The 11170-nt window shown below is 41.6% G+C and overlaps 2 protein-coding genes across 10 annotated transcripts in view; both read right to left on the bottom strand.

Moving 5' to 3' along the window:
- Positions 1–766: 766 nt before the first annotated feature.
- On the bottom strand, positions 767–7477 carry dydc2 (DPY30 domain containing 2). 7 transcript variants are annotated; one of them, XM_047816985.1, is made up of 8 exons: positions 7345–7477; positions 5380–5527; positions 4752–4862; positions 4183–4296; positions 2638–2748; positions 2369–2473; positions 1624–1743; positions 767–1004 (listed from the first exon to the last, which is right to left on the bottom strand). In XM_047816985.1, exons 2-8 carry the CDS (start codon positions 5524–5526, stop codon positions 984–986), a joined length of 729 nt encoding a protein of 242 aa, XP_047672941.1. In that variant the 5' UTR covers position 5527; positions 7345–7477; the 3' UTR covers positions 767–983. The 7 variants fall into 7 exon arrangements, 5 of the variants coding, with proteins under 5 accessions (XP_047672941.1, XP_047672943.1, XP_047672940.1 ...); XR_007143643.1 differs by lacking the exon at positions 767–1004 and adding an exon at positions 1826–2155 and having other exon boundaries at positions 1613–1743; positions 2237–2473; XR_007143644.1 differs by lacking the exon at positions 767–1004 and adding an exon at positions 1826–2155 and having other exon boundaries at positions 1614–1743.
- A 2500-nt stretch (positions 7478–9977) lies between these two features.
- LOC113652069 (transmembrane protein 150A-like) overlaps positions 9978–11170 on the bottom strand; it is a 10926-nt gene continuing 9733 nt past the window's right edge. For all 3 annotated transcript variants that reach the window (XM_047816941.1, XM_047816939.1, XM_047816940.1), the window contains one exon: positions 9978–10755. In XM_047816941.1, coding sequence (XP_047672897.1) covers positions 10556–10755 — 200 coding nt within the window. In that variant the 3' untranslated portion in view covers positions 9978–10555. The remainder of the gene's footprint in view (positions 10756–11170) is intronic.

The raw sequence follows: 11170 nt of genomic DNA, 5'->3' as shown, positions 1-11170 counted from the left end.
CCTGAACATCTGAACCATTGACATCACCCAGGATTTACTCCATAAACACCGGCTGCTTTTGTACCTGCAAACTTTAGAGGTTTTCTTCAGTTTTGCTCAGTTCCACATCCCCATGCTGTGAGTGTGTATAACACAGTGATCTGCTCTAGTATATTATCACGTGTTTGTTGTGTATTTTATATCATACGCTCCTGATTTCACCTCTGTTCATGTGGACTAGAAAGAGAAAGAGGAGAAGACGTGACTTTTCCACAGGAGAAATATTTTGCACATAAAAGTGTGTTTATTTACATTTAAATGGCGTAAAAACCATGGGTTTGTGTGGAGTTTGTAAATTTGTACATCAACGTTGGCTGTGATGACAAAAAGAACATTAAATTCATTCATTCATTCGTTTTCTACCGCTCATCTGAGGTCACGGGGAGCCTGTGCCTATCTCAGGCGTCATCGGGCATCGAGGCAGGATACACCCTGGATGGAGTGCCAACCCATCGCAGGGCACACACACACTCTCATTCACTCACACACACACACACTACGGACAATTTTCCAGAGATGCCAATCAACCTACCATGCATGTCTTTGGACCGGGGGAGGAAACCGGAGTACCCGGAGGAAACCCCTGAGGCACGGGGAGAACATGCAAACTCCACACACACAAGGCGGAGGTGGGAATCGAACCACTAAGCCACCGTGCCTCCTTGAATGCACCTAATTTGGCAAAATCAGATGAAATGCTTCGTATGTTAGAAAAAACTCACAAAGCTGGAAAACAGATCATTTTATTTTTTTCTACTTGTGAGATATTTACATTTACATTATTTGGCAGACGCCCTTATCTGTAGCGATGAGCTCCAGAGGACTGATTCATGTACTTTAGCATGCTCATGTACTGTAGGTATAAACACACTGAGTACAACCTGCACATTATAAATGATATGTAACATAAAGCAGATATATAAAGCAAGGGAACTGACTCCTCTTCAGGCTTCTTTATTCTCCTCCTGCAATAAAAACATACAGTATCTAGTGTTAAAAATGTAATATCGGTATTAAGACGTGCAGTGACAAAAATCTGATGATCCAGAAAGTGAATTCCGTCAGAAAAAGAGCTTCATGAAGCTCAGGTAGATCTACAGAGAGACTTCCTGCATTAGTGCTAATTTGTCACATCAGAAGTGACATGAACGTTCTGCTTACGCTTGATGTACGGTCAGTAAAGTGCATCTACACTTGAGCTTTCTTCATATCTTTCACTTCACTTCTCTCTCTTGTCATTGTTTTTCTATGAAGGACAAATCCTGACCTTTAGCAAGACACTCACGTGTAAAACCTGGAACAAATGGGGCAGTGGTGGCTCAACTGGTTAAGGCTCTGGGTTGTTGATCAGAGGAGGCCCAGCACAGCCAAGCAGCCACTGCTGGGCCCTCGAGCAAGGCCCTCAACCCTCCCTGTTCCAGGGGCGCTGTATCATAGCTGCCCCTGCACTCTGACCCCAACCTCCTCAGTTGGGGTATGTGAAGAAAAGAATTCCACTGTGCTGTAATATATATGCGGCGATAATAAAGGCTTCTATGCTCCATTCTTCTTCTTCTTAACAAACGGACCACGTTCTGTCCTTACCTCTTCTTCCGCTTGGGTTTGGCTCGGTTGTGTCTCGCCGACTGATTCTTCAGGATTTACCTCAGGGTTGTCTCCAGAGACCGTACTATCTACGTCTGGAGGTTTGGATCCACCTGAATCCTATAACAAAGTGTAGAAATGGTGTTAGTGTGAGACCTGTTCAGAATCCTCTCGCTGTGTTGATTCTCAGTTTTTCTCTTACTCGTTCTCGATCTTTCATGTCTAGTCATCTCCGACCGTCTCGAAAGATCTCTAATCATCTCTGGTCATCTGTGATCATCTTTAGAGATCTCTGGCGATCTAGAAAAATCCCTGATTATCTCTAACGATCTCTGGTCATCAGACCGTCTTGGAAAGTTTCTCGACTTGCGCCGGTATTGCGCAATGATAAGGACTCCGATCTTCAATATAGTAAAGTAAAACTCGTCTGAGCTGCACAGTGACACTCGCTAGCCAATCGTGAGCCTCTATGATCTTGTGTATGTGGAAGAGGGCTGAGTGACAGCATGCACTAGCTAGGAAGCATGTTCACCTACAGAAGACATGTTAATCGATGAAACCCTTATTACATGAGTGTCTTTATGTCAGATATTATTATCGTTATAAACATTACCGGTTTTGATAGGAAACGTGTATAGAATGAGCCTCGTTTAAAAGCATGCAGTGAAATAGCTTTTCTTCTCGTCTTTCTATCGACTCTGTCTTTCTCTGTCTGCCACTGAGCCAGTAGTCTGATTGTCCTCACCTCGTCCTCTACCTGGCTGTGACTCGGTTGTGTCTCGCCCGCAGACTCCACGGTATTTATTACATCACTCCCCGGGACATCCTGAGGTTTCGTCTCGTCAGAAACCTTCACCGTGAAAAAAATGAGGGATGCGATTGTTCAGACCTTTTCGTCATTTCCACTCATGGTCGAGATCCTTCCTTAAATATTGTCTTTTTAACCACAGACGCAACAATATCACAGTTTAAAGCTGTCATTTGTACAGACATGTTGTCATCTTCTGTCCCCACCTCCTCTGGGTGTGTCTCACCCGCTGATTCTTCAGGAATCCGTCTCATTGCATCGTCTGTGCTCTCTGAGACGGAACCGTCTACGTCTGCAGCTTTGGTGCCGTCTAAATCCTGTGATGATAAAAATGGATGGAAGTAAAAGGTGAAGAAATTGTAGCATTTTACCTGCACATGCATCATCCTCTGGATTCCTTACTGACCTCTGGAGAATAAAGCGCAATAAAGTGCTCTCTCTCTCTCTTTCTCTCTCTCTCTCTCTCTCTCTCTCTGTGCATGCCTTGAGTCATGCGAGTGAGTGCGAGCGTCCTCAAGCCTGTCGAGGACTAGTTGTCGTATTACAATATTAGAAGACGATTGGCGAGATAGGGCACAAAAAGACGGTGTTGTCTAACACCATGGTGGCCCAACAAAGCGACCCCGTGAACTCCCTCACACGCCGTCATGGAGTTAAAGTAGTGTCGGCGGTGAGCATGGAGGAGTGCAGCCTGGCCGTTGGCGATGTAGGTGGACATAAAAACGTCCTAGCTGCATCGAGACTGAACAGCGCAATCGCCTGGTGGAAAAAGCAGTAGAGGTGGTGGAAAAGCGTATGGTACAGGTGAGCTTACATCTGTACTCCCCTTATCCACACCAGCCACAAAAAGGTACACTGTCTAATGTGTCACTGTTCATCAAGGATGAAACACTTACAAGAGAGCTCTAACGATCCGACAAACTGATTTCGCTAGTCAAGAAAATCTTAATCGACAGTAAATCCGAGCTGCCGAAGCATGTCGTTTCTCATCGTTTATCTTAAACGATGGCGATGAACTCGACCTGAACCTAAAATCCAGAATAGACGACTTCTCCTACACGATCTCCGTCTCAATCGACTCTGAGGTGTTTTGGATGTGGGAAGACGGGTCATTTGATTCATGCTTTTGATTCACCTCAGTCGTGGTATTGCCGGCCCGAGACTCGAACCCACAACCTTAGGGTTAGGAGTCAAACTCTCTAACCCTTAGGCCACGACTTCCCCCATGAAGTCCCCCATGATGAACACACATCACAGCATCACTGATGATGTTGTTTCTAGCTTAAAAGAGAATAACAGATGCAGTAATGATAAGTCAATGTTAAAACACCTGTAAAGCGAAAAACGTGTGAAAAAGAGGCAGCAGCAAAAAAAAACCCCAAAAAAAACAACAGATTTTTAAACAAACGATTGTCCGAAGCCGAGCAAAAAGTAAAAATTTAAACCTATATGTTTGTTAATTTTTAATGGAATTATTTATTCATCTATTCCTGAATTGTGAGCAACTGTATTAAACATTGCTTTAAAAATTCAATGCTTTCTCTCTCTCTCTCTCTCTCTCTCTCTCTCTCTCTCTCTCTCTCTCTCTCTCTCTCTCTCTCTCTCTCTCTCTCTCTCTTTCTTCTCATTTCTTCAAACACACAGATAGTTTCAGCTTTTCCCTTCTTCGTGTGTGTGTGTGTGTGTGTGTGTGTGTGTGTGTCTCCTTCCTAATGAACATTCTGATCAGTGACATGCTTTAGATGCTTTACCTCCCCGTCTGGTGGAGCCTCCACTGTTGTCTTAGCTTCAGCCCGCATTTCTGGGTCTTCTGCCCCAGGCTGGGCAGTGGGTTGTTTAGCATCTGCTTCAGTTTCGGCTTTTGGCTGCGTTGGCGGAGAGGTGAAGTGAAGGGTGAAGGAAAGATTCTCTAATGCTGACACGCTCAAGAAGGATTGTTTGATTTAGACTTTATTACACCGGCACCACCATCACTAATCCCACTACCCCCTCCATCAGCAACACCCCCACCTCTGTCATCACCACCTCCACCATTACCAGCACCACCACCATAACTATTACCATCATCTCCACCACCATCAAATCACCAATATCACCACCACCACCACCATAACCACCATTACACCAAAGAGACAGTACTATTGGTAGTACCACCACCACCATCATCACCCCCAATAACCCCATCACCATCAACACCATCACCACCACCTCAATTAAACCCTAGGTTGTCTTTGGAGCAGTATTACTGGTGAAAATAGATAGTCCAGTGTTTGGACATGCTGCGTAGCCATCTTTCACATTTCCTCTGTCTGTCCCTCACCTCCTGGGCGGCTTGTATTTGCGCCTCCTCCTCCTTCAGCCGTTTCTGATGCTCTGCCTCCTCTCTGGCTTTTTGCACCTCCTTCTCCACCAGCTTCTCATGTGCAGCTTTCTGAGTGAAACCAACAAGAGAAGACATCATGAACTTCAGAATGACTCAGATATTGTTATTGGATAAATCTTTGACTCAAAGAAACATTGATCTCCATAATATTAATCTTTGTAGTGAGTTCTTTATTTTAAACTTTCTTCTTTTGCCACATTACCCACGATGCCGCTCGGCTATCTGCTGATAGTGGTGCAGTGTGATTTTGTGTCTCTACCTAACCTTTAAATCTGTCTGACTCTCTCACCTACTCATCTGTACACTTGTTTCTGCACTAACTCAGTGCCAAATAGTAGCATTGCATTCTGGGAATTTGAGTCCAATGTTTGTGCATTAAAATGAAAAACGAGTGAAATATCTAAAATAAGACTTTCTTTAATAAACTCATTGCAAAATATATATATATATATATATAACATGGGTCTCAGTTTATTGTACTTTTTCACCCCTAGTGGAAAAAACAGTGACATTCCACAAGATCCTCGCATCTTTATCGGGTTGGTCCTCTGCGTCTTTGTACTACCTTCTTGGCGTACTCCAAGTTTTCTTTGTGTTTGTAGATGTAGTGAGCGAGAAACTCAATGGGGTCCACAGGTCTCTGCTCCACAATTTCCGCCAGACCCTCCACCAAACATTTCCCCAGTCTCTGTTTCAGGTACTCGGTGTCCATCCTGACAGAAAGAAATGATGAGTTCATGTACAAACACATTCAGGCTGCTGTTCGGTATTAAATGTACGATACGTTCTGAAATAGTAGGAGCAGAACGTTCGTACATACGTTTTCCGTATAAGTTAATCAATGAGTAATCAAAAAAGAAATAAGCAAGTAAATGAATAATTCTGTAAGTGAGTAAGCAGGTAAGGGAACAAACAAACAAACAAACAAATACAAACAGATACAAACAAACAAAAATAATTAGATAAGTAAATTAATAAGCAAGCAAGCAAATAAATATTTAATAATAAAATATATATCGAAATAAATAAACAAGTAAGTGAGAAAACAAACTTATCTGGGTACCCAGATGTTAAGTCTATTATTTACTATTTATTTAATGAACTACTATAATAATAATAATAATAATAATAATAATAATAATAATAATAATAATAATAATAATAATAATAATAATAATAATACAAACGTCTCCCAGTGACATCAGCAGCACTCTAATGTTACACAGGGAATAATATAAATACAGCAGCAACTGGACTATAAATACTGTCTCGCCCCAAGACTGTGTTCTTTCCCCTCTGCTCCTCTCCCTTTATACCAACAGCTGCACCTCCAATCACCAAACTGTCACACTTTTAAAGCTTGTGGATGACACCACCCTCATTGGGCTCATCTCTGAGGATGAGTCTGCTTACAGGAAGGAGATTAACCACCTGAAGACCTGCTGCAGCAGGAACAACCTGGAGCTGACCTTCTCATCCTGGATCTCTTTGAGACACTTCCCTATAGCAGAAGGCTGCAGTCTATAAAGACTAAAACTTTTAGTCTTACACACACTGTGTGTATACTGTGTGTGTATACCACAAAAACAGTTTCATTTCCATCCAAACACTAATGTACAGTTCTTTTTTCTTTCAGTTGTAATATATATGTAACATTTTGTTATTGAATATTTGCACTGCCCACTCTGCACATCCTGCTATATATTCTGTAACTCTTTATGTTTATGCACATTATTATTTTTTACATATATAATTATATTTACTTCTTTATTATTACTTTGCACCGAGACAAACTCCTGTAAATGTTATACCCTACAGCACCGGGCATTAAACCTGGTTCTGCTCTCATTAAACACAACTGTTTCAGTATAAATATATTCAGTGAGAGAGAGAGAGAGAGAGAGAGAGAGAGAGAGAGAGAGAGAGAGAGAGAGAGAGAGAGAGAGAGAGAGAGAGAGAGATTTTATTTAAAACACTAAACAAAGTGACGTCATCCTGCACCTTAGGGTTCTAATGTAGTCAGTAATGTATTAAAATGCACAGTGTGTATAACAAGAGTGCTGTATATTAGTTCATGTGGTTTAGAGATGATTAAACACTTTTACTTTATTACACTCAATCATTTGGTGTCATTTCAGCCACAAACTTCTGAATAATTAACGATAAAAACAATGGTACGGTCCGTTGTAGGGGTTTTTAAGTGTCATTTAAAAGCTGTTTGTGCCACTTTAAAACAAATACCACTGTAACTTAATGACTAATCTGACATTTCAATAATAAATCTTGTTTAAAAACGAACAGCTTTGCTTTTACTCTCTTTGTGAGTGTTTAAACAGGTGAATCAGGACCCCCCCCCCCAATAAACAAACCAAATGGATTCTCCCACTTTGCTGACAGTGAATCAGTTTAATGGCGTCGCTGATTAACCTTATACCTTTATACACTAACTAATCATCTGAGATACCCACAAGCCACTGTTTAAATACCGTACAGCAAATAAAAAGGTGTATTTTCACCATTTATTACTTACCCGAATAAAACACGCCTTAAACGCAGCAACACTTTACAAACGTCTGAGTTTCAGCCGCTCGAGCGCTCCGTCGCTATGGTTACCGTGCACGCGCTGCGGTTGCTAGGAGACGACCAAACAACCGACATACGACGTGGGTCAAAAAGGTTCCGTTTTGAAAAGCGTTGTAATATTTATTGTTGATGTCAGTACTGAAAGTTAAGGATAATCCATTATTTTCACACATTGGACACTCCGTTGAAATTGCTCTCAACTTATTTTTGCCTACATGCTTGATTTTATACACTCATGGCCATGGAAGCGATTGCGACACCTGAATTCATCCATTATATCATTCATTCATTTTCTACCACTTATCCGAACTTCTCGGGTCAAGGGGAGCCTGTGCCTATCTCAGGCGTCATCGGGCATTGAGACAGGATACACCCTGGACGGAGTGCCAACCCATCACAGGACACATACACACACTCTCAATCACTCACACACACACACACACTACGGACAATTTTTCCAGAGATGCCAATCAACCTACCATGCATGTCTTTGGACCAGGGGAGGAAACCGGAGTACCCGGAGGAAACCCCCGAGGCACGGGGAGAACATGCAAACTTCACACACACAAGGTGGAGGCGGGAATTGAACCCACAACCTTGGAGGTGTGAGGCGAACGTGCTAACCACTAACCCACCGTGCCCCTTCACCTGAATTCAACTTTTTGCAATATAATGTGGATATGGATTTAGAGCTGCCTCTAATGAACAAACCAGCGACAAGGAAAAACTCCATGAGAAGTGATTAAGGAACCAGGCTCGAAAAGGGTGTACGTGTCATTGGCTGGATTTACTGAATGAACACGAGTTTAACCGGAGAGTGGTAGACCTACTGATACTGAGCAAACTTGCAGGTCATGATTGAAATTAAGTCAAGTCAAGAAGACGCTTTTATCGTCATTACTACCATATATAGCTGTTACAGTACACAGTGAAATGAGACGACGTTTCTCCAGGATCAGGGTGTTACATAAAACAAAGATAGGGCTATAAGGACTTGTAAGTAGTCCTAGATACATAAAGTGCAACTGTGTAACCTGGTGAAAACAGTGCAGGACAAGACAGACAAGACAGACAAGACAGTGCAGGACAAAAGACAGTGCAGGACAAAAGACAGTGCAGACATAAAGTTACAAGACAATATAAAAAGTACAAAAAAACAATACACAAAAGACAATAGACAGTAAACAGAAACAGCGCCGACCGACCAGTGTGTATACTGTGTGTGTATGTTCTGTGTGTGTATACTGTGTGTGTATACTGTGTGTATATACTGTGTGTGTATACTGTGTGTGTATACTGTGTGTGTATACTGTGTGTGTATACTGTGTGTATATACTGTGTGTGTATACTGTGTGTGTATACTGTGTGTATATACTGTGTGTGTATACTGTGTGTGTATACTGTGTGTATATACTGTGTGTGTATACTGTGTGTGTATATACTGTGTGTGTATACTGTATGTAAATACTGTGTGTATATACTGTGTGTGTACTGTGTGTGTGTATACTGTGTGTGTATACTGTGTGTATATACTGTGTGTGTATACTGTATGTAAATACTGTGTGTGTGTGTGTGTGTGTATACTGTGTGTATACTGTGTGTGTATACTGTATGTAAATACTGTGTGTGTGTGTGTGTGTGTGTGTATACTGTGTGTGTATACTGTGTGTATACTGTGTGTATATACTGTATGTGTATACTGTATGTAAATACTGTGTGTGTGTGTGTGTATACTGTGTGTATACTGTGTGTATACTGTGTGTGTATACTTTGTGTAAATACTGTGTGTGAATACTGAATGTTCAAACAATATTTGGTGCAGTAACATTAGAATGAACACAGTTTCTTATCAGCAGGTCCTTGGGATAATAGAATTGTGCCAAAAAAACAGCAAACGACTGAAATATTGTACAGTATGTGTGCGAAACGACCAAAATATTGTACAGTATGTGTGCGAAACGACCGAAATATTGTACAGTATGTGCAAAAGAGCGAAAAAGTGTGCAAACCAGCATGTAAACAGTTTGATGGATGTAAGCAGCATGTAAACAGTTTGATGTGTCAGTGTGTGGTGTAGGTCTGTGCAGTCCATACAGATGATGTGTGTGTGTATGTTGTGCTCAGTACACTTCAGTTCAGTTATTGAGAAGTCTGATGGTAACAAACTGGTCACTGACGTTCATGATAGAAATGAATGAACCAGGTGAAGGACTCGGCTCATACACGTATGTGGTTCATTGAGTTTGCCATCCTTTCAACAAGAAAAGGAAGAACGATGCACGGAAAGTGTGTAGCACGAAGACGAGCCTTACAGTAAGTGTGTTTGTGTTGTTAGTGTAATCCACAGTGGCTGTTTGAGACCAGTTTTATTGAATAGTGTATTGTATTTTATGATGACTGAGGTGTGTGTTCACTGCTGTGTGTGTGTGCACTTTGGATGGGTTAAATGCAGAGAACGAATTCTGAGTATGGGTCACAGTACTTAGCCGTACGTCACGTCACTGTCACTGTATTTTGTTAGAGTATATATATTTTATTTTATTGTTCACTCAACCCTGGACAAAAGAGAAAAAAAATGTGTTCATTAAATGTTAAATGTTTATTTATGGCACAGGAGCATCGCCTTGGTGGTCAAATTTAAACAATAATGTAGCATGCTAACTTTATATTTAAATAAGTTTTATTTATGAAACAAAACATTGTCCCAAAAGAAATCAGTTGATTATACAGCAATCATAATCATAATCACTGCCTATGATTTTATACTCTGTGTAGGACCTGAAGGCATCATGTGTAATGATATGTTTATTAAAGCAGCTCCTCGTACTACATCTTTACAAAAAGCAGGGTGCAGTTAAAAAAAAAAAAGGAAAATTTTACAGGTCATGATGCTGAAATATATTTAGATGTAGAATATGTTATTGGCAGGAAGAACATCAGACAGACCCTGACTCTACACACTGATCATCCATACTAGATATTAGTGTAAAGAATATGATACACAGCATATCTGAAATATCAAGAAGATTCCATCATCCAGATCCCTCATCAGAGACGTCCCTCATTCCAAGAAGAGCTGCAGCTGATCCATGCATTCACATGTTCTTCATCAACCCTCAGCTCTCCTTCAGATCCACCCCGAGTCCTGACCCGAGCGATTAAGCCCTCTCTTGTTTGTTTTGAGAAACTCCTTGTTGCTCTCCTCTCTGGATCAGAACCACCAAAGTGTGTGAAGACACCATGCGAAACTCCATGACGAACGTGCCGTAGAAGAGCAGCACGGTGATGACGAAGAGCCACTCGCACACAGCGGCGGAGTGCTGCAGGGTGAAGCTGTCCTGAGGGAAGAACACGCCGCCTGCAGCACCAGAAGTTAACGATCATAAATCAGCTCCATCTAGTGAAATGGAACTGGAACAACTTCGGATGAATTTACAAAAATATATAGTTATGGCATATTTTTGCAATTAAAGTTACATTAAGTTATATACATGGTGCTGTGAGCAGAGAGAGAGAGAGAGAGAGAGAGAGAGAGAGAGAGAGAGAGAGAGAGAGAGAGAGAGAGAGACAGACAGACAGACAGACAGACAGACAGAGAGAGAGAGAGTGTGTGTGTGTGTGTGTGAGAGAGAGAGAGAGAAAGAGAGAGAGACAGACAGACAGAGAGAGAGAGAGAGAGAGAGAGAGAGAGAGAGAGAGAGAGAGAGAGAGAGAAATAAAAAAAACAGAGGGATTTTCCGGCCAGCAGAGGGAGCTATAAAACAAGCTGCTAA

Source organism: Tachysurus fulvidraco, chromosome 8 (genome assembly GCF_022655615.1).
Source record: "Tachysurus fulvidraco isolate hzauxx_2018 chromosome 8, HZAU_PFXX_2.0, whole genome shotgun sequence".
Taxonomy (NCBI): Eukaryota; Metazoa; Chordata; class Actinopteri; order Siluriformes; family Bagridae; genus Tachysurus; species Tachysurus fulvidraco.
The sequence above is the reverse complement of the archived record's forward strand: the minus strand, read 5'-3'. Positions and strand labels throughout refer to the sequence as shown.

What these genes read in the sequence shown, in the direction of transcription:
- dydc2 (XM_047816982.1), bottom strand. Translation starts at nt 5,526, where the DNA reads ATGGACACCGAGTACCTGAAACAGAGACTGGGGAAATGTTTGGTGGAG. An exon ending in ACTTGGAGTACGCCAAGAAG is followed by an intron (nt 4,863 to 5,379) that starts GTAGTACAAAGA and finishes GGTTTCACTCAG; the next exon opens with AAAGCTGCACATGAGAAGCT. An exon ending in GTGAGACACACCCAGAGGAG is followed by an intron (nt 2,474 to 2,637) that starts GTGGGGACAGAA and finishes TTCACGGTGAAG; the next exon opens with GTTTCTGACGAGACGAAACC.